The sequence below is a fragment of the Gastrolobium bilobum genome, unplaced genomic scaffold, assembly GCF_033153095.1.
Source record: "Gastrolobium bilobum isolate Gb01-03AN ecotype WA unplaced genomic scaffold, APGP_CSIRO_Gbil_v1 utg18832, whole genome shotgun sequence".
Classification (NCBI taxonomy): domain Eukaryota; kingdom Viridiplantae; phylum Streptophyta; class Magnoliopsida; order Fabales; family Fabaceae; genus Gastrolobium; species Gastrolobium bilobum.
The window spans coordinates 132,192-155,377 of NW_026898189.1; the positions used below are offsets into that span (position 1 = coordinate 132,192).

General features: G+C 34.8%; 4 protein-coding genes and 1 long non-coding RNA gene across 5 annotated transcripts; 2 read left to right on the plus strand and 3 right to left on the minus strand.

The window, feature by feature from the left end:
* Positions 1-1,288: 1,288 nt before the first annotated feature.
* LOC133313700 (heterogeneous nuclear ribonucleoprotein 1-like) lies at positions 1,289-4,126 on the minus strand. The gene is made up of 6 exons (XM_061515106.1): positions 3,771-4,126; positions 3,574-3,614; positions 2,672-2,835; positions 2,484-2,586; positions 2,228-2,397; positions 1,289-2,114 (listed from the first exon to the last, which is right to left on the minus strand). The coding sequence occupies exons 1-6, from the start codon at positions 3,932-3,934 to the stop codon at positions 1,653-1,655; spliced, it is 1,104 nt and encodes a 367-aa protein (XP_061371090.1). The 5' UTR covers positions 3,935-4,126; the 3' UTR covers positions 1,289-1,652.
* A 2,534-nt stretch (positions 4,127-6,660) lies between these two features.
* LOC133313717 (uncharacterized) lies at positions 6,661-8,491 on the minus strand. Its single transcript, XM_061515124.1, has 2 exons — positions 8,071-8,491; positions 6,661-7,311 (listed from the first exon to the last, which is right to left on the minus strand). The coding sequence occupies exons 1-2, from the start codon at positions 8,468-8,470 to the stop codon at positions 6,824-6,826; spliced, it is 888 nt and encodes a 295-aa protein (XP_061371108.1). The 5' UTR covers positions 8,471-8,491; the 3' UTR covers positions 6,661-6,823.
* A 1,084-nt stretch (positions 8,492-9,575) lies between these two features.
* On the plus strand, positions 9,576-13,529 carry LOC133313688 (glyoxylate/succinic semialdehyde reductase 2, chloroplastic). Its single transcript, XM_061515087.1, has 12 exons — positions 9,576-9,800; positions 9,966-10,053; positions 10,303-10,368; positions 10,575-10,650; positions 10,723-10,778; positions 11,130-11,214; positions 11,361-11,421; positions 11,731-11,783; positions 11,902-11,972; positions 12,072-12,144; positions 12,890-12,994; positions 13,078-13,529. Exons 1-12 carry the CDS (start codon positions 9,647-9,649, stop codon positions 13,246-13,248), a joined length of 1,059 nt encoding a protein of 352 aa, XP_061371071.1. The 5' UTR covers positions 9,576-9,646; the 3' UTR covers positions 13,249-13,529.
* A 1,298-nt stretch (positions 13,530-14,827) lies between these two features.
* LOC133313684 (nucleosome assembly protein 1;4-like) lies at positions 14,828-18,597 on the plus strand. Its single transcript, XM_061515082.1, has 11 exons — positions 14,828-14,954; positions 15,213-15,256; positions 15,538-15,633; positions 16,138-16,230; positions 16,435-16,519; positions 16,600-16,661; positions 16,750-16,934; positions 17,016-17,193; positions 17,271-17,314; positions 17,810-18,026; positions 18,183-18,597. The coding sequence occupies exons 1-11, from the start codon at positions 14,915-14,917 to the stop codon at positions 18,249-18,251; spliced, it is 1,113 nt and encodes a 370-aa protein (XP_061371066.1). The 5' UTR covers positions 14,828-14,914; the 3' UTR covers positions 18,252-18,597.
* Positions 18,598-21,512: 2,915 nt separating this feature from the next.
* Positions 21,513-22,938, minus strand: LOC133313720 (uncharacterized). Its single transcript, XR_009751849.1, has 3 exons — positions 22,662-22,938; positions 22,220-22,360; positions 21,513-21,789 (listed from the first exon to the last, which is right to left on the minus strand). It is a non-coding gene; the product is annotated as an uncharacterized LOC133313720 (long non-coding RNA).
* Positions 22,939-23,186: the final 248 nt, after the last annotated feature.

A 23,186-nucleotide genomic window follows, 5' to 3' on the forward strand; every position in this document is an offset into this window, starting at 1 on the left:
ATTTGGTTTTGGCTGAAGGAGATCTGGTGCTTGTGAAGTTACAACCTTATCGTCAGATGTCGGTAATGCCTCGATCGAATCAGAAACTTGCAAAGCGTTATTATGGTCCATTTGCGATTAAAAAAGTCATCAGTGCAGTAGCCTATCAGTTGGATTTCCCTGCTTCGTCCAGGATCCATCCTACATTTCATATGTCATGCTTGAAACCTTTTCGTGGTAATTCGAGTGTTCCGGTTGCTCAGTTACCTGTCATTAGTGTGGATAATAAACCAGTTCAATATCCATTGGCAGTCCTCGCCACACGAACCATTGAGGTCAAGGGCACGTCTCAAGAACAGTTCCTGGTTCAATGGTCGGATACTGTTCCTGAAGATGCCACTTGGGAACCAGCTGAAGCTTTTCGTTTGGCTTATCCAACGATAAACCTTGAGGACAAGGTTTCTCTGGAGAGAAGGGCAGTTGTTACAACTCTTCATAGGTCTATAAGGGAAAAGCAGCGTCCAATATGGATGGAGGATTACGTGGGATAGTTAGTTGTGGCAGTTGTGACATTAGCAAGTGTATCTGTTAGTTTGTTAGACATTTGTACCTATAGAATAGTGCCATGTGGACAAGTGGGTCCCTATTGTAAAGGGAGTTGAAGCTATATAAACCCTTGTAGTTCTGTTGAAAGGTATCGGAATAAGAAAATATACAATCTGTTTCGTTTTCTCTCGTGTTCATCGATACTCTGTATCATTCAATATCTGTCACGTTGCAACTAAATGTTGAGAATAATTCAATTTAATTTCATACCTAACATTCCGTATCTTTAGCTGAAAATTGGCATATTTATTTCTCGTACTTCATCAAACTCTAATTTTATCGTATGACAAATACTATCCAACGACAAAAAATTACCTTTCAGAAGTCAACTACAATGAATCCAAAAGGATAAAACTTACATAACACGCTTGCAATTTGGCATGGCATACATCTTGAATAATCAGTTTATCACTTCACTGCATGTATAAGTTCGAGATATAGAAACACAATTTCGAGATATAAATATGGGTTATAAGTTTCTCTGTGAGACCCACCAAATTTTTTATAAATAAATAAAAAAAAGTGGAATGGGACATTTATTTATGTGTGCAGGATGGGAACAGTTTCTACAGCAAGAAACTCGTTCCCCTATAAATATATGCAAACATTTCAACCAAACTATAAAAACACAATTCAAAAAGTATTCAACATAAACAAAGTTATTTGAATTAGCTTATATCGAAAAATTTCCTTTAAACCTAATTTGAATTAATAGTGGTCAGTTCGTTTTGGCTCCGGAATACCCTTGTCCACCGACAGGATTTAGAATAAACCTGTCATTTAACATAGTTGCAGTGAGAAATTTAAGTGTATATATGATTTGGTAGCCAATACCAGCGTCTTGGGAACTTCCATTATATGACACTGACAATTCCAAAAACTCGTTTTGTCCTTATCAAAGAAATAAACCATAAATTTTGCAAAATCTATAGATACAACATATATACTTTTTCTGTTTTCCAACTCCCGATCTGAATGATATCTCAAGCAAACCTGAGGGGTGATACTGCTGGCGCAGCCACAACTTTTGGGGGGAAGGGTAAGGTTTGCAAACATTGGAAAACCAATCACTTCCAGTAAGGATGGTATCTTCCAGCAATAGGACCATCATCCTTCTCAGCCACTTTGCCACTGTCATAGCCACCAGTGCGATTGAAACCACCAGTTCTTCCATATGCATTACCATCTCCATAGGCAGTAATGCCAGCATAACCACCAAGATTACTGTAAGAATTGACTCCATAACCGCCAAAGCAATACATTGGCCCACCATATCCAAATCCATAACCATATCCACAATAGCCACCATAAGCAGCAGCAGAGCTTCCACTATAGCTCCCCTCAAAATGGCTATATGCCCCATTCATCCCAGAAGCTGTACACTGTACACCCTTTTTTCCATGATTATGACCTCTAGAATTATGCCCACCAAATCCATCCATTCCATTGTCAAAACCACCATATGACTTTCGGGAGGTGCTGCCGTAATCAACTCCAGATCTTTTGGGCTCAGCTCTCTTAATCTCAACCTATATTCATCGTCCGACAAGGTTATCAAAAAGAGTAGACAATAAACAAAAAATATCAGCTTCTGTTTGGAACAATATGAACATTTTATTTTAATTTCAATAGTTTGACTGACCTGCTTGCCTCCAAGTTCATGAATTTTTCCCACTGAAAAAACATTATCAACAGAATCTTCACTGTCAAAGGTGACAAATCCAAAGCCTCTAGATCGCCCAGTCTTATGATCTAGCATGATTTGGCACTCAACAATATGACCATAAGGTGAAAAGTATTCCTTCAACTCATCTACAATGCAATTCATTACAGTCAGAAGACAGAATACACAAAGTCCATTATAATCCTAAAAAGAAATGGTGGCTGGTTCGCTATACCATCAGTGAAAAACTGGGGTAATCCACCGACAAAGATCTTCTTTGTTTTTAATACCCCAGTAGCTTCCATGTCCTCCCTAGGGACTGTCCTCTTGACTTCAACCTGATGAAACAAAATTGACTTTGTCATCAGGGGCAAAGATATGCACTACGATGTCTGAACCTTCATGTTTGAAACAAGAACTTACCACTCTGCCATCTATGGTATGCTCCTGTGCCAAAACTTCATCAGCAACAGCTGAATCAGCAAATGTTACAAATCCAAATCCCCGCGGCCTTCCAGAATGTTTATTCATCATTATCACTGAATCTATTACTTCTCCGTATTTGCTGAAGTATTTAAAAAATGTCTCTGACAAACAAAAAATGCCAGAATGAGAAAGCTATCTAGATAAAGCAACAAAGGTTTCATCTTCCATTATCTTCTAGCTGTATTCCCACATCCACTTTGGTAACTAAGGACATACAAACAAAAACTAGACAACAGAAAATGTATGAGCAAACATATAGTATTCTGTATCAAAGAAACTGTCCTTAATTTGCATAATGCCATAAATCAAAAGTATTGGGAAAAAAAATACTATATGAACACTCTTATCGACATCTCAACCTTAAAACTGATATCATTTTGTACCAAATAACATACTAGAAAAAAAAAATATCATTCAACAAAAATAGGAGATCAGATCCACATTCAGCTTCGATTAAGTACTCTAATTCAATGCTTCAGATACTCTTTGAAGCAGTAAGAACATTCATCACAAAACAATCAGTGGTGGAAAGTGGAAACCCATGTACATGTACAAATGAAATGGACACAAAACCACCAAAAGACCATAATTCAATAGTAATGGCTTCTAATCATTGAAATAGTATCAAGCATAAAAGATACATCATAGCTTACTAAGCAAAGTGAAATATGTTCATACATTAAATATTGCACTAGATTCCACCCACTTAGATGTCAACCAAACACTGGATACCATATTATACGTAATAAAAGAAGAACAAGTATTCCCTAGAAAAATAGTAGAACATATTCTCTAAGCCAACAGGAGACGAGAAAATTTTATGGAAGAAGTGAGAACACCTTCAGAAGTCTCCCAAGATATGCCTCCAACGAAGAGTTTTCTAAGACACAAGAAAAAGCTGAAGTTGTTAATTCATCCACACACAAAAATTCAGAAGGCCAGCAATTGACAGAAAAAGGATGGTCCAGAAGCAGAACCACAATCTTTCTCTCTCCTCCAAACACAGGTACACACTACAAAACACTACAAAACTAACCCTGAAGATGAATCGCGACGATTGAAGGAGGGCTTTACGTTGCTATCTAGGTCATCATTGGCATCAAAACCATGCCCTATTTGATAACATTCATCTTTTTGCCCAACATTGTAGGCGGAAGTGTCAGACTCCAATTGCGAATGTTGGGAAACATAATAATCCATCGAACTTGGTCAAAATTTTGAGCGTTTTTATCTACTACCCTTACACCAAAAAAACATGCAACTTCAAATTCAAAATTGAAGGCAGAACCAAACCCTAGAACAGCGATGAAACCTGATTTGTAATTGTGGCAAATTTCCCTTTCTTTCCCTCCCCTGCTACTGCTAGGCTTATCGACAGACACAAAATTTCAGTTAGAGCCTTAGAGGTGTAAATAAATTTTTCCCCCTTAGACTTATGAGTTATGATCATACTGAAAAAAAAAAAAAAAAACGCCGTCGTAAGTAATTTAATTTAAGAGTACGATGTTTAAAGGACATATAATAAGTACATAGTTTTTTTTTTTTTCTAGAAAAATTATCTATATTAAACTTAAAATGATGTCATTTTAAGACGAAAATTAAAGTATTTATATGGGGAGGGGTTATATTTACACCTCAAATAGTTTACAAACTCTTACAATCATATCTTAACAGTTAATTTTTGTCAATCAACGGTTGTCATTTATTGTGAATTAATAATTAATTAATAAATTTGATTTGCGAAAATCTTATCTTGTTGATTGACGAAAATCAACGTTTAAGATATAATTGTAAGAAGTTGTAAACGAAAATAGGTTGTAAGTATAACCTTCCCCATTTTTTATAATTATAATTTATTTCAGGATTATAATATTCTTTTTCGTTATAATTAATCTTTCAACCCAAAATGATGTCGTTTTGGGAGTAAATATAAATAACTTATTTACATCCACTGTATAAATATTAAAGTTATAATTATATTAAGGATTCGATTTTTCTATAGCCTCTTTACGTGTAACAGTGAAATTTTTCATATATATAGGTTAAAACATTTAATGTGGAGAATCATAATTATACAAAGAGTGAAAACATTAAATATAAGGAATCATGGGAGAAAAAAAGAAAAAAATTATGAAAATTATGAGAGAGAGAAAAATATTTTTTAGTTTTTATTTTTCTTTCTCCTAAAATAATAAAATTTCATATCTTTTAAAAGGACAAATATTTGTCTCTTAATTTAAAAAAAAAACTTATTTGATTACTTTTTCCAAAAATAATTTTTTGATTTTCAAAATAAAAAAATAAAAAACTTGTTTGATAATATAAAAAAAAATTTAAAATTAAAATTATTTTATTATTTTTAAAATCAAATTTAAAGAAGATGTCTGAGTTATTTTTATTTAATATTTAAATTTTAACTTTTAAAACAAAAAAATATAAAAAAACATATTTTCATAACTATTTTACAAAATAATTTTAAAAATAAAAAAACCACAACTTATCAAACAAAGCCTTTATAATTCTCTTACCTTGGTGACCCGACTCAACCCATAACCCAAATTGTGACCCAATTCAACTAGCTTCATCTTCACATATGCACACACTAAAAGGCTATAATCCAATCCACAAGCCCCAACTCATCACTTACCCACCCAAACAACTTCGGGTTAGCTTACTACTACTGCTCGGTTTTGATTTGAGTTGGGCTAGACTAGAGTGGCAAGCTAAATAAATTGTTAAACCTATGACTACGAGACTGCAAGTTTTTTTACCTAGCCTGCATTTTTTTATTATTATTATTTGAGTATTAAATAAAATGCTAATTTTTAAAAACTTATTCTATTGACTTATATTTAATAAATTAAAATTAACTTGTTATAAAAAAAATTTGAATTAATTATTGCTACAAATAATTTTTAAATAACATTTTAATAAACCTAAAAAGCAAATATATATAAATTAATAGTTAAGTTTAAAATTTGTTATTCTAAAGTAAATTGACCCATTGAGCGCCTCCCAATTTTCACTTTGTCAAATTATTTGTCTAATTCATCAACCGCAGCCTATTTTGCATGAAGTGTAGCCGCTGAACAACTATGCTTTTGGTGTAGAAATATTTTTTCTAAGACATTCGTATAAAAATGAATGGATCCACAATTTTTCTTTTCTTTTCTCTTTACTTTAGGACCTACTCATTTTATAGGAGTGCAGCAAAAAAAAATTTCTATACTAAAAATAGAAACATTAAACCCTATATTTAGGGCCCGTTTGGATGAACTTTTAAAAAAAGAATTTTTTATACATTGATTTTTTTAAAAAACCTTTTTTTAAAGGTCAAGTTATTTTCCTTTTCGATGTATAATCTCAACATCACTTTTATATAAAAAATTTATTTGGATGTTAAAATAAAAAAATACTTTTTATATAAAAAATTACAAAAAGCATCTATAAAAAAAATTTAACAACTTTTTAGAATTTACGCAAATAAAATTTAGAGAATGTGATTGCAATATCAGAAAAGACGTTCCACAAACTACTCCAATGCTATAAGAAGATGTTTGATTGTAAAGTGATAGGTTGTTGAAAGACCTAACTAAAAACAACAACATAATAGTGAGATAAGAAGAGATAAAATAGATATGATAAGATGAAATTAAAATTATATTTTAAAAATTTATATTATCTTTCAGTTTCTCTTTTTTCAAAAAATAACCAATTACTGGCTAAAAAAACAGCATTTTAACTTTTATTTTAAATTTTACTTTTAAAAAAAATTGTTATCCAAACATCTAAAAATTCTCAAAATAACTTTTTAGGAATAAAAACTTATCCAGAAGACACTTAATACTGAACTCCTTATCAGTTATCACACCGTTCCCTAATTATTTTACTTAACTAAAACATTCATAATTTCTAACATTGAGCAAGTACTATACATAAAACAATTCATTCAAACATTTAAAGAAAAATATCAAAACGATGTCATGGAGACGAAAAGTGAAAACTACTTATCATTACATATTGACATTAAAAAGCCATGGCATCCAGCATCTAGCGTCAAGAAGTACAAGTATATTCTTTCCCTTGACATTATACCTCCACTTCATCATCTTCATCTTCTTCAAACTCCTCCTCTTCGTCTTCATTGTTTTCCTCATCCGGAACATTCTCTTCATCAGCAACAATGAAGCCTCCTAGGGTCTCATCATCACTGTCTTCTTCTTCATCAGTTTCATTGACACGAGCTGCTTTCTTTCGCGTAGAATTTCTACTAGCTTTGGTATCTCTATTAGGTCCTTTATTTTCTTTTGACCTTGTGGAGTAGCCTGGTCTCTTACCTTTCCCTATCTTAGCATCAAGGTCCTTATCATCTTCACTTTCCCCAGTCCACTCGTCATCTTCATTGTCTTTACATTTTTTTCGCTTTCTCTTCATTTTCCTCCTCTCCTTCCTAAAATCATCCTCATCCTCACTATCTTTGCTAGGTTCCTCGAGGAACCAATCCCAATCCTTCACATTCCGGATCATGCCCTTCGGATAATGGTCAAACTCGTGTCCCATTACAAGAAAACCAAACTCTGCATTTTCAAAACTTAAAATATGATATAATATTTTCAAAAGAATTCAAATAGTTAATCATTGTGAATTCAAAAACCAGCTCATGCGTAAATGGACACAAAAAATAACCATCAAGCTATCAACTATGTTATTCATGATTGAATTATACTATCCTAGGAAGGTTACACAAACACAAGCTAGCAAAATTATAGTTTAAATCATGATTATTACAAAATCTTGCTCAGAAAAATTACCACCGCTGACACAAAATGAACAAAGTTAAACAATCATCAACTCAAAAGTTTTTTTTTGTTCCCAATGAAAAACATTTTTTTTGTGTGAGGGGGAAATCATTTCCATTTCAAACACCATAAAAGTTCATACCTGCCCTCAAGTTCCCAAGACAACACAAAAATATGGATGCATAATAAGACCACTAAACGTAAGAATTCAAATTCATACTCCTTAATTCTTAGCGCAAGCAAGCAACCAAATTTACATCAGGAATGAAGCACCGGAAAGCAACAAAAAATTGAAAGGCAGCCAAAACTTGATTCGACCCAGGAATGATCTTGGTCATGAAGTAAAGAGGGTAATTATGAAGCACCGATACTCCGAATTTTTTTTCCAACGTATCCGATACGCGTATCAGGAACGTATCGAAAACGTATTGTATCGTATCGACGAATTAATGGTCGTATCGAGAACGTAACGTATCGAAAACGCCGCGTCGGAGTCGGTGCTTCGTAAGGTATTAACATTAAACAGAAAGGCAATACCTTGAACAGGATCAATTCCAGAAACATCCATTTTGTCAAAATTAAGGTCACCCGTTGAACTCTCAGGTTCAGCAACTTCATCCCCTTTCTTCAAAATGAACCAGAGGGGTTCCTTCCCAAACAAGCAGAAACGGTCCCCGAATTCCAAGTGACCCTTCTCCAACTTCCTGAAGATCCTAACCGCTCCGTCCTTGTTAGTCCACACCCAAATGGGGTTCCTTCCGGTGACTTCGAATGAAACCCTAGGAGCCTCTGATTCCGCCTCCAATTGGAACGAAACGTGACGGCGAGAAACTGTGCGGTCGTTAGTGCTAAAACCAGAGCCTCGTCCAAACACTGATTTATCACCCTTTTCAAATGCGAATTTGGAACCATCTTCACCTTCAACCTGAACCTCCATGGTGCATTTTCCGGAACCATGTTTTGATCTCGGTTGGCAGTAAAAGTAAACAGTTATGTGTGTGAGAGTAAATTATTAAATCATTATTTAAAAAAAAAAATTATGACAAAAAAGATATTCGATTTCAATATATTTTTAGAATAGTAATGTAACATATTTATAAATAAATTATCCATGTCTTGTTTAATGATCCAAATAAGTTTTTTTTTTTTTTTTTTGTACATTAATGTATTTCTTATATTGCACAAACAAATTATTTCATGCAATATACAAAAAAATGGATAGAACCTTTTTTCTTCTCTTTTTTTAATAGATTTCATTTCTTTTTTTTGTGTTGTATGAAATAATTTATCTCATGAAAAAAATTAAAACCATAATTTTATTTCTATTTCACTAAGCTGTTATGATAAGTTTTATTCTATAAAGTCTTATCGTCTATTCATATTTTGTTACGGATTAGTTAAATGATCTCAAGTTTCTCTTCCTAATGCATCACATGCACTACTCTTTCTCAACTTTCTTTCACTACACATAACTCCCATTAAGCATTGCATCGTATCACTAAGTCACCTCCAAAATTATACATTATGTGCACAACCTCCCTAATTGCTATATATGACCTCCTATAGCAAAGGAAAGGATAAGTTCTTCATCATTCACAGAATTTGCTACCATAGTTACAACATTTATACTTGTGCTCATAGCATATCTTATCTAGGTAATTCACGCATACACACCCTTTATTCATACAATTGGACTGTTAGCTAGAGATATTGGACTTTTATTTGCCAGTCATCTTTATCTTTGTTCCCTAAATACATTTACTAGCTTCTCAGCTAAATATTAATTTTCACCTCCAAACAAATTTATTAATTGAAAAAATCATGCTTGAACGAAAGACATAAAAAAAAAAAAATACAATTTCTCTCTCGAACACTAATTTTCAGAAATATTTCCAATAAATATTATGGAGATGTGTTTATTAATAATAAATTATTATTATTTTTTTTTCAATTATAACATGATAATATTATATTCTCGAGATGGGAAATAAAAAATCTTTTGGTCTCTGGTTTTGCTATGGGCATCCGATATCTATCACAACACGAGTCTATTTTATCCGACAGACACCTACAAAAGAAAAGGTGTTGAAACTGAAGGAAGTAGGAAGTGAGGATGACCTCGAATCACTTTGCCATTCACCGTCTCCCTATTGCAGTGGCAATGCGCTCCACCTTTTGCCCTCATATTCCCAACCACTTCAACTTTCGACCAACACCTACCAAAACCTTCTCCGCTCAAATTTCTAATGTTTCTCCTCAAGCTCAAGGTATTCCCTTCCACTCTTGATTATTATAGATAGCCCAGTCAGTATAACATCAATATTTCAATTCAACTCAACTCAACATTTAAAGGCACTATTATTAGCCATTTGGGAATGACATGTCTACCCCGCTCAACCAAACTCACCTTGTAATTTGTGCTGTGCTTTCAGTTTCAGTAATTGAGACACCAGCACGGGTTGGATTTTTGGGCATCGGAATCATGGGCTCCCCTATGGCCCAAAATCTCATCAAAGCTGGGTATCTATCTATCTTTGCCTCAACTCATATACACATACTTATCATGTTACACAATAAGGACACACTTATCATCGGAGTAATGTTGGTTCATGTCATTCATTTTTCGTGCTTGTCTTAGGAGTAAGTTTCTAATTCATTTTTTATTTTCTTGCTTCATCCTTGTTTTGACTAAGGTGTAATTAACATGCCTTGAGCTGAAACCTTAGTTCTCCAGATCCTAATTAATCCTCTTAATTATTCCTGTTGTAGAATTGATCTGACTGTTTGGAATAGGACCAAGAGCAAGTGTGATCCTCTAATCAGCTTGGGAGCAAAGTAAGTTCTTGACATGCTGGTTCCCTTATTAATGTTTTTTTTTTTCGTAACAGAAACAAAACATGATGAATGTCCACAGCATTATTATTAAATTGTTTTGCATCTGTGGATGATACTTACACTCATTTGGAAAGACACATAAAGAGAAGAACTAAACTATAAAATTTTAAAGTGTGTTTAAAAAGCCTATGCATTTTTCTCTGCAGATATAAATCATCTCCTGAGGAAGTAGCTGCATCTTGCGATGTCACATTTGCCATGCTTGCTGATCCTCAAAGTGCAGTGCGTATATGTCAGTATAGCTTTTAAAACTTATATATTATTTCTGAGCTGGTTATCTTTGTTCCGTGTCAGGTGGATGTTGCTTGTGGAAAGAATGGAGCAGCAAATGGAATGGGCCCAGGAAAAGGGTGCTATATTTTAATTCAAAGTTTCAAACTATTTCCAGTATATTGTATTTGAAATTAATAGTGACTCTTTTGTATGTCAGATGCAGCAATTCTTCCCTCTTTGGCTCTCCCCATACCTTATCATCTTACTATTTAAAGCTTCTATCTCTAGTTTGATTATAGTCTATCCATAGTTTTCAAGACATTGCATATCTTTGTTCATCACATTACTAATGTCTGTAAGCCATATACCTATCTGATTATTTACTTTTTTAAATAACAAAGTGAGAGATGACGCATGCCAACTAATAATGTATGCTGCATTGTCCTTCCTTAATCTGATGACAAGCTTAATCCCATATATATTTACAGATATGTAGATGTTTCAACTGTTGATGGGGACACTTCAAAATTGATTAATGGGCACATAAAATCCACCGGAGCATTATTTTTGGAGGTGCAATTGATTATAGTTTCCCTATCTATTTTCTATGGCATATACAGGGTGCTGTATAATTAGGATATGCATTATTGCATTCCTAGCCTTGGCGAGATGAATATGTAAGTTATAACACCTATGAAGCCATTTCGGTGTACCTACAGGCTCCAGTTTCAGGTTCCAAAAAGCCAGCTGAAGATGGAAAATTGATATTTCTCACAGCAGGTGAATATTCTTCTTCAAGTACTAATAACTTGTTCAATTTGGCATGCCAAAAGAGTTGGTGAGGATTATTTTATTGTTTACAAGAACAAAATTCAGCTGGGATGTGTCAAGTAAGTTGCAACACCGATTCCAATACAAGGTAGCTGCAGATACTTGAAATTATGAACTTACGAAGTCTTTTTAAACATGCCATAGTAGAAAGAATTTTTTTTCCTTATAGATCCCTGCATAATTAACAGCGCAGCGCATAACATTGTGAATGCTTTCAAATGCACTTACTGAAACTGAGACATGTATATAATATTTCAGGGGACAGAAATCTTTATGAAACGGTTGCTCCTCTCTTGGACATCATGGGGAAAGTAAGTATATAGTTCTTCAATGAAAAAAGGGAAAAGAGAGAGAGAGACAGAGAAGTTCTTTGATCTTACTGGCAAAGTAAACACTTTGTTCAAATGTATGCTTTATGCTTTTATGCAGTCGAAATTTTACCTTGGTGATGTTGGAAATGGAGCTGCAATGAAACTAGTTGTCAATATGATCATGGGCAGGTCTTTTACAATTCGTCTCCTGTTATTTTGCTGCCATTTATCCTTGTGCTGATGGTTAAGGTGATACTATTTCTTTCTATATTTTCCAATGGTCCATAGTATGATGGCGTCCTTTTCTGAAGGCTTACTTCTCAGCGAGAAAGTTGGGCTGGATCCAAATGTCCTAGTGGAGGTATTTGCTAGTCCATGAAATAATTACCACCGGATATAGTCTATGAAAAATTTCATGGATTCTTGCACTTCCTACTTTTCATCGGATTTTAATTACTAAGGAAGCTTTTGATTGAAAATGTTTTTTTTTTTTTTTTTTTTTTTTTGGAAACGTTTTATTTGTTTCTAATTTAGATCTAGATGATCATCCCACTGTTGGAAAAACAGTCAACATATTCAGTGGCTTTTCTAGCTAAAATTTGCTATTAATATATATGGATTTGCAGGACATTTCCTTATAAAAGCTCTCTGGGCTGCAGTAAATTTTGTGGTTGAGAAAAATCATTAGTCTGCTGAGAATTATTAACTGCATGAGAATGATAAGTGAGAATGTCAAAAGAGAAATCATAATGCAAATAAATTTATTTCCACACGTGTGTTGTCATCTAGTAGAATGCCTCAGGTTCTGGGGCTAAGTTGAAGCTCCGTCACTTAAAAGCATATTCTTTTTAAGACATGTAAGATGGTGTGTGACTTTTGTTGAATTTTTTCTTCTCTTGTTTTTTCAATGTTTCTACCCGGTTATACTTGCTTTTATTCTCTTTATTCCTATTACTAGGAGAACTAATTGCCCGTGATGATAATCCGCTTTTCTTTTTCCTTCTTGATATTGGGGTTCATCTTTCTTTGTTGTTGATAAGGAAGTATGTGTCATGAGTACTGAAAGAAACATTATGTAGAGCCCTTAAGAAATGGCAATTTTGCAGGTAGTTTCAGAGGGTGCCATTAGTGCTCCAATGTACTCAACCAAAGGCCCATCAATGATACAATCACTTTACCCAACTGCATTCCCTCTAAAGCATCAACAAAAGGTGTGTGTATGAACATTCCTGTTTGCTAAGTCTCTTATGTGAGAACTAAACTTGCTTTCTTAACGCAAAATTATTGGTGACAGGATCTAAGACTTGCCCTGGGGTTAGCAGAGTCTGTTTCCCAACCCACTCCGATTGCAGCTTCTGCTAATGAGCTATATAAAGTTGCAAAATCCCATGGTCTTAGCGATCAAGACTTTTCAGCTGTCATTGAAGCATTAAAATCCAAATTCCAGCACTCAGAAAACCAGTGACGTTTTTTATGAGAGACATGTTCAAATGGAAAACGACAGTGAGCTAGGCCACTTGAATCAAGAATAGACGTAAATTTTGAGGCTAGTCAATTTGAATGCATTCCCTGAAATGTAGATTATTATACCTCCAAGGGCGTAAAAATTTTTATGATAAGTTATTTACAATTATTATTTAGTATAGATATTATCCTCTTACCCCTTTTCCCTAAGGTGTTCTTGCATAGCCTATCTACTTCTAGCAACACATTCAAGATTAATTTTTTGGGATTTTTCGTTTCATATACCCACCTTCAGTTGTTCGATTTCCCTCTACTTTGTGAGTCTTCTAGTTTTTCTTTAACAAATTATAAGAATTTCCTAATTTTTAGATTTTCCTAATAACAAATTATTGTTGACTGTCATTGATTAATTAGATATAACAATAGTTGTTGGCAACAAATGTTATGCTTGGCCTCTCAAGTGATCATTATTTATGTTACAGCAACTAATAACTGTTATTGACCAATCAAAAATAAAGAATAATCATCGACTGTGCAATGACTATTGTTGACCATTCGATGATGAGCTACAACTATTTACATAATGCAATTGATATTGATTAATCAAATATAAATAATAACCTTGATAGTAAGGATAATCTTGATTATTATATATGAATAAATGATCATTCGTTTTAATTAAAATTAGAATAATTATTTTTAAGAATTTTTCAACTTTTTTAAATTAAATATTACTCCTTTGTGGTTTTCTGCAAATATTTTTTCTAAATTTTTCTATAATTAATGTTTGGATTTGAGACGAGTTAGGTAGGAACAGTGATCAAAGTGTTATTTTTTGATGAAAATTTTACTCAAATATCAGGCGACAGTACTTTTTACCAGATTGCCATGTGTCATAATTTGCTACCACTGGTAGCAAATTTCGTGGCCAGTGATTTTGTGACACGTAGCTATATTACAGATCAAATTTGCTACTACTTGTAGTGAATTATGACATGTCAGCTTTTTTCTGCGAAAGTGTGTCACATGTCATAAAATCATTGTCATTATCAGTTGTAACGAATTATGCCTACGTGACAGTATGATAAAAAGTACTGTTCGCGTGACATTTGAATAAATTTTTGTCAAAAGATGACATTTTGATCACTGTTTCACTTAGGTATCCATTCTTGATTGTTCTGGGAGACACATTTTATTAAAAGAAGATTTTTTTTTGGGATAAAAGAAACAGAATTATTGAATCCTCAAAGTATTAGTCTAAAACAGGAACAAAGAGATATTAAAAATGTATTTGATTTTTTTTTCAGATAATAATTTTTTATTAATAAATTTTAAAATTTTCATAAACTTTAAAAAATAAATAAAATCAACTAAATATAGAAGAAAATCAAATAAAATTATTATTATTTAAGAAAAAAATCGTACGTTGAAAAAAGGCCTTGCCAGCTTACTAGTTAGTAGTTACTACTGGGTCCAACTAAGCTATTCAGTGTTTTATAGGTCCGTGCTTCCCACGCTCTTCACCCGCACGTATAAAGAACCTTGAGAGATAGAGATTAAGATTTCAGAAAGAGAAAAAAAGTTCTCTTCTTCTTTCTGTATTTTCCCTCCTCGTTGGTGGTTTTCCTTCTCCATTTTCTCGTCTCCCAAACACTGAATCCTTCAACATGTCCGATCTCGGCGACGATCTACCCGCTGCTGCTGCCGGTAATTTTAATCGGAATCCCTCGATGGCTCAAAAACAAGTTCTTATCTATCTTATCACTTCAAACTAGTGCCACTCGTTTCTCTCGTTGCTTATAATCGTCTGATTTTACTGTTCTTCTTTTTTTATGTTTTCAAAACAGAAAAATTGGCACTTGTATATTTGTAAATTAGTATGTAGAAATAATTCAGAATTATTATTTTTTTATTGAAAGAAAAAAAAAACTAGGTCTCAATTCAAGTGTTTGATTTTGTCTGTAGCTCTTAGTGCTGAGGATCGTGCTGGTCTCGTGAATGCACTCAAGGTAAGTTTATAACGCATATCATGTTCCTTTTTTTTTTTTCCTGATTGAAAGAATTTAACTCTGAAATATGATTAAGCGCCTTTTCTTTCTCTGTAATCAAAAACTTCAATCACAATAGTTTTTGACCTGTTTCGAAGTGTCACAAGGAATCAATCATTTCTCATTCATCGATGATGAGTGCAAAATTACAGTCTTACTATCACGGAAGTGTTAATTTCGTGAGTTTGCAGTAGGCTTCTTTTTTTCTGGGATTTTTTGTGATATATCTACTGTTTACGCAGGATAAGCTTCAACTCTTGGCTGGGCAGCATGTGGACATCCTGGAGACACTGTCACCCATAGTCAGGCAACGAGTGGAGGTTCTCAGAGACCTGCAGGTTTGATGCTGCTTCCATCTCTTGGGTTCTCATGGACGCATGTTTTGATGTGTGTGGCTGTGTGCTAATTACAATTATTTATTTCCAGTTATACGGATACTCAGGTTGTTTCGTTATATAAAATCTTTAATTTAATCCACTGAATGTTTTGCTTACATTGCCCTATTTTCCTTCATTTTTAAATTTTGATGCTTGTATTGGAATGATGGAGTTGTGTCTACCTGAACCCCGCTAGAAATGGTGGGTGCTTACTTGATTTATGTTGTACTTTTATCTTGAAGAAGTAGCAGGGGAGAGTGCTGAGGTGTAGAGAGTATTTGTTACGTCTTAGAACCGCTCTTACAAAACAATATACTTGTTTCCTTGTGTTCAATACTCAGCGGCACTTGTGGTTAATTTCTATTTGTAGCAGAAAGTCTACTTCCTCTAGCTTCATACTAAAAGTTTCAATTTTACATTAGTGAGGGACAGAAATGCAAATATAATTTGGTTTTCAACTTGCAGAGCCAACATGATGAGTTGGAAGCTAAGTTTTTAGAGGAGCGAGCACAGTTGGAATCTAAATACCAGAAGCTTTATGAACCTCTTTACACAAAGGTGTGTATGTTATTCATTGGTAGTGAGCTGCGGATCTTGTTTATTTGTCGGATAGCTTCTTTGGTTTTTGAGATTTCCTGCTCAGAAAGGATTTATAATTTCATGGGGAATGATCAAATATCTAATTTTCTGACAGAAGTACTTGCTGCTTCACAATGGTAACAAATTATTTTTTGTCTTCAAATTGTTTTTTGGTGGTTATAGAGGTTTGAGATTGTCAATGGCGTGGTTGAGGTTGAAGGAATTACAAATGAAACAGTACTGGAAGAAGAAAACAAAGCTGTAGAAGGTAAGTTATTTTACTTTTGTTTACCAATCTAGCCATTCGCATTCTCTTCTGATACTATTCTGGATTTCCTTTTGATTCAGAGAAAGGAGTGCCTGACTTCTGGCTAACTGCGCTGAAGACCAATGAAATACTTGCGGAAGAGGTAGTGGAATTTATGCATATGTATTCTACAGTTTACATCTGTTAAAATGATTGTAGGATAATTATCTGCCTTTTTTTTCCTGTACTAGATCACTGAACGGGATGAAGGGGCCCTCAAGTATCTTAAAGATATTAAGTGGTGTAGAATTGACAATCCTAAGGGCTTCAAGCTGGAGTTTTATTTTGATTCTAATCCTTATTTCAAAAATTCTGTGCTAACAAAAACATATCACATGATTGACGATGATGACCCTATATTAGAGAAAGCAATCGGGTAAGTAATATATGTTAACTTGTTAGGATTTATATTTGTGTTTTCATTTTCTGCATATGTTCTTTTTTTTAAACATTGTAGAACGGAGATTGAGTGGCATCCAGGAAAGTGCTTGACACAAAAGATTCTTAAGAAGAAGCCAAGGAAAGGATCAAAGAATGCTAAACCCATCACAAAAACAGAAAAATGTGAAAGTTTCTTCAACTTTTTCAACCCTCCTCAAGTCCCTGAGGATGATGATGATATTGATGATGATGTTGTACGTCTCTAATTGATATCCATCTATTGGAATGTTGTAAAATGATAGTTATTGACCATTGCCTTTGACATGGATAGGTTGAAGAGCTCCAGAATTTGATGGAACATGATTACGACATTGGGTAAGTCATTAGTAAATACTTGAGTGGTATATATCTTATTCCTTTGATCTGAATGAGGAAGCCTCTTGGTCTATCTGTTGGTCTTGATTGATGGCGTTAGATTTTAGTGAATTCATTATCTGATCTATCCTATTGGGAAAAGGCTTTTGTTGTTGTTGTATTATTTGTTCTATGGTGTTGCATCTTTTTATTTTTCTAATTAGTTTCCACTCAAAAAGTATTTGTTGAAAGGTGCTTTGACAGGTGAGTGCGAAACTGTTTATACTGCATGGCATTATGAATTCATGTTATTAAAACTATAATGGCTTTGTGTGCCATTGTTTTGATCTGATAAAGCAGAAAAACAACAGAACAAGCAGATATTTAACCTATGGAAGAAAATGTTACCATTTGTAGAATCTCATGATAATAGATGTCACCGCAAGACTGTTTATGGTGTTGTTTTAGTTCTATTTTTTTGTTTTGAGGTGCACTTATGTTTGTGTGCACGTGTAGTTCTACAATCCGGGACAAAATTATTCCTCATGCTGTATCATGGTTCACGGGGGAGGCTGCTCAGAGTGATCCTGAGGATATAGAAGAAGATGAAAATGATGAGGATGAGGATGAGGATGGGGATGGTGATGAGGATGAGGATGAGGATGAGGATGATGATGATGATGATGAAGATGATGAGGACGATGAGGTAGAGGAAGGGAAGAGCAAGAGTAAGGTATGGATACAGACTCCATAATTTTGCTTATTCTGTTTCATTCTTGAATCAGATTACTGCTTGTTGATTATGACTTGAGCTTTGTGTTAACTATCTGCTAAACTGTTTGGCGACTAGTATTCTTACTACATAATGTTTGGTTGGTCTAAACTGCAGAGGGGTGGCAGGACCCAACCTGGTAAAGAGCAGCTGACGGAGCGCCCTCCTGAATGCAAACAGCAGTAGTGTTTAGTTGCGTGCAACAGACCTGAATATATTTAGTGTCAGCGGAGTAATTACTATGTAGGCTCTGGGTTATTTCAGTCATAAGCTGCAATTTGAAATTTATTGTCTAGTCTTTGTTTTTGTTTTTGTTTTGTTAATTTGTTAGGTCTCTGCTTGGGTTTCCCGGGTGTCTTTAGGTTGCCCTGTGATATGGATTTTATTTCTTTCTTTTTTTAAAAAAAGAAAAGAGTGTTGAGTATATTTGTGTCATTGTCCATATTTACTGTGTGTCTGTATTATATGAAACTGTACAGAACCTACTTACATTGCTCTGCTTTTTCTACCAAATTATTCAAATTTTGTGAATTCGTCCGTTTGGTTAAAAACTGGGATGATGGTGTTCGGAGGAGGAATTATGCAATTGGTGAAAATTGATTTGAGTTTGGCCAGAAAGAAACGATTCGAGCAAAGAGCTGCGAGGTGCTGTCAATTGTGTTACATCATGGCGTTTGTAAAGGAATCATAAAACTGGTGAAAATTCAACTTAGGCTGGCAAGAAAGCAACCACAAACACGTTTATTTTTTGTAAGCAGACATGCAGACAAATATTGTCATCCAAAAAGACGAACAAGCTGCAATGAAGGAAACTTTCCCTACATTTGGGACAGTATAAATGTCATTTTTTTATCTAACAAATATAATTTTATTTTTTGTGTCATAGTATAAATTTTTTTTACACGTATATGTTGTTATATGATTTAATGAGTTGGGCATCTTATGTACTTATAAAGTTCAACTTATCACATGGAGTGTCAATATAAATTTATATGATAATATAAAAAGTTTTGAATGCACCAAAATTAAACTAAAAAACGAATGCCATTTCTTTATAAAAGAAATATTTTTTGCGCATCAATTTTCATATATAATAAATTATACTTATGTATGGGGTTAATTTGGAGCTTGTTTTCGGTCAGTGGCAGAGCCACGTATGGCCTGAGTGCGGCCCGGGCTAAATTTTAACAAATTATACTTATCATATATAATTATATAATTAATTATAATTTGGCCTGGATTAAAATTGTAATTTGGCCCTATCTAAAACTTAAAATATTTCTGATAAAAGATTTGGGTAAGTTATATTAGGTTATGTATTCAATTTTCACTTAAATAAAAAAATAAAATATTTTTGGGGAAATTAAAAAATATTTAATAAAATTATCTCTTCTTAGTACTACCTGCTCAGATGCTCTATATTTAATATAATTTAAATATATTATGATATGAACTAACTAAAATCAAGAAAAATAAATACACATAAATTTTTGACCCGACTTAAATTGGAGCTGGCTCCGCCACTGTTCTCAGTGGATCCAGGAGCTTGTGTTCTCTTTCCAAAAATAGGAAGAAATAAGGATTGAGAAAAAATTTAAAAGAAAAATAAGAATATAAATGAAAGAAAATATTTCCTTTTTTAGTAAACGACCACCAAATTTATCATCGTCGGGATCATATTAAAAAAATCCCATCATTTGGTTGCAGTAACACCGTTAACTTGAAGCATTTCACCTACCTTGAGCACTTTGGTGTGCCAGTTACTAAGTTCACATGACGTTTTTCAATTTGCACCACCGGCCTGTTTTCCAGATTAATGAAGCCAGATAGCCCTTTGGTATGGGCATGACCAGTAAATACATGTGCATTTAAGTTTCACGATGCGTAAACTATTTGGGTCAACCCTAATATGCGTGGAGTTTAATCCTCATTTCATGCCCATGAGCTGGCTTATATAATAATATTAAATCACTCATCATAACCATTGCTCAATAAGCTAATCCACAACTTGGATTCCGGACCATCCTTTTATGCTATAATCCGCAAAGCTTGACCACTGTTGACGCAACCCAACAAGATCTTTAAGGGCCGTTTGGTACACGGATTTTTTCTGAATTCTCGGGAAATTGAAATTTTTAAAATTTTAAATTTTCAGATATTATTGTAAACTGAATGTAAAAATCATATTTTTAAAAATTGAGATTCCCGGACAAATAAAAATTTCTCCTGTACCAATGTTCTTTTAATCGGGAAAAAAAATTAGAGATATTAATATAAAATTATTAATATAGCACTTACTTACCGGTTTAAATTTTTGAATTAAATTATTTCTTTATATGATTTTTGTAACACCCCGTTCTAGAACCGGTTTGTTAACATCGCATTATGATATTAAGCGCAGTTACAATCACATGGGTTCAATTAAAATCCGGATAAATTTTTCATTTTAAAACATACCGAACTTACAATACCCAATTTCGTGATCATAACCGTATTACCTTGCGGAATCAGATAAATTAAGTTTAACATCATGTTCTTAGTCTATTTTTAAACCATTAATTTACTTCTTATTTATTTCACAACTTCTACTATATTGTAGGTTTCTTCATTAGCTATGCGTGGCTTCAAACCGCGCTCAAATCGGAGTACTGTAGCCCAAGTTAGGACAATTTGAAGCAACACAAGAGAGTGTTGGTCACAGGCCCCGCGCGCTTCAGCGCGCTACCGGGCGCTCAAGCGCGCGCTATCGGGCGCTAAAGCCTCCATCTGGGCGCTTAGGCGCACGGAGGCAGGAAGTATCAGGTATTTCAGTGTGGATGGGCGCTTAAGCGCGCATCAGGGCGCTCAAGCGCGCTATCCTGGGCGCTCAAGCTCCCATTGGGACGTTTTAGCGCGCAGAGACAGAAGCATCTCCTCCTTCAGTGGCTAAGGGCGCTCAAGCGCGGACCAGGGCGCTCAAGCGCGCAACCCTGGGCGCTCAAGCCCCACCCTGGGTGCTAAAACTCGAGGGGACAGTAAGCATCCCATCTTTCTGCAACAAAGGGCGCTTAAGCGCAAGCCAGGGCGCTCCAGCGCGCAATCCTGGGCGCTTAAGCCCCATTTTGGGCGCTTAAGCCCCCACTTGGGCGCTCCAGCGCGAGGAGGCCGAATGCATTGGCACTCACAGGGGCAGCAGGGCGCTTAAGCGCGCTGCCAGGGAATTCCAATTCCCACTCTCTTCAAGTCCAAGTCTAAGGGAAGATGCATCCCCATTCCAAACCCCAATTGTCCATGCCCCAAAACTAAATCCTAGCACTCATCCAACCTCTCCTCATGAGATTTAGCTAGAATTTGGGCAGCATAACCTTTGTTTTCTCATCGTTTCCCAATTTAAACAAAAGGTACCTAATTTATTATCAGCCCAACCAATTCAATAACTCAATACATAACAAGCATGCATATATGGAATTTCAAGTAGGCATCATTTACATTACAAATCATGGAACTTAGCTTACAAAACACTATGATCATTCCCTTGGCTCCCATCAACAAAAGAGATGACCAAAGGCATGAGCATAGGCTAAGTCCATTCCAATATACAAATCATAAATCTAGCATTGCCTATTCATTTAATTCTATACATGTGAGCTACAAAACAACATGTACAATCTCAAAAGAAATGCCACATTTAATGCCTAATCCAGATATGGCCACTTGCCACCAGAGGCTCCTACAGCATCCTTACCTGAAAGGGGGTCCCCACAACACGGGGTGAGATATACGAATATATCCAGTAAACCAGGGGTCCTTGGAGCATCTCTCCACCCCACAGTTCCATATCAGTGTAATAGCAATAACAATAATAATGCAGTAAATACATATCTATGCAAAGTGCAATACATCTCCAGGAGAAATCCCTCGAGCTCTCAAGCTGTCCTAAGGAAACTCAGATGCAAATAGTCCTACTGGCCAGCTAACTACCAAGTATGATTTACGCATCGTCATGCAACATACCACATAGGGAAACACCATCCTATGCCACACCAAATGCATACACATACGTATAACAAAGCATTACACTATTTCATTGCATTTATATACACTATAATCACCACTACCCTTTCAGGGCTTGGTGGAACAATCAAGGGAATTACACCCAAGGTCCGAAGGCTTACCTCAAAGCTTCAGCAACCTTAGTTCGCCACCAATATCAACAATACTCTACTCCAAAACCAACACCAATTCCAATGAGCTACTCAAGCTCCATAGCTTGCTCAAGCGGTTGATCACTCACGGTCGGTCCAAATGTCTCAATCCTAGACATCATTAGGACACAATCATCAATCAACCAAGCCAAACCATTTATTAACAATGCAAGAAAGCCAATATCAAGCATCATATTCTTGCCATTTTACAAGTATACTCATTTAGCTATCTAAGCTCATTTTCACCGATTAAATGTCGTTCCTAGCATTTTTCACAACATGCTCTAAGCTCCATTCTTCCTAGAACATAGCTAATTTAACAACATTTCATCAAAAACCCTAAAACACTATTCATAAACCCTAACTCATGCAAATTTCAAGGAATCATGAGGTTCAAGGGTTAGAATCTTACCACCAATGGTCACACAACCAAGCAAGGAGTGTTCCTCAAGCTCCCATGGAGGTTGAACTTCCCAAAACCCCAAAATCACTCAAATGGTCGAATTTTTGAGAGCCAAAATCTCTCTCCACAATGCTCCCCACTTAAAACAAGGCTAGGATTATGAAAGAGGACGAGATTCTAAGCGATTTAGGCTTTTGAATCATTCCAATCGGTTAAGATTTGATCTCTCTCTCTTCCTCCCTTCCTTCTCCCTCCTTTCTCCTTCTTCTTCTTCTTCTTTCTATTTTCTTTCTCGACGGGTTGCTGGGGGAGATTGGGTTTTTCTTTGTGCTTTTAAGTCACTTACTAGTTAAGTGGCTTTAAGCGGGTATTGGTTCATCTATCTATTCAACTCCATTAATTACCAAACTTTACCCAAAAGTCTGGAATATTATTCTAAGAATATTACTATTTTTATTTTTATATTTTGGGCACTTTCGCCAGTACCCATTTATACCCCTTAATTTTCATTGAGTACATTTTTTAACTCCAAAG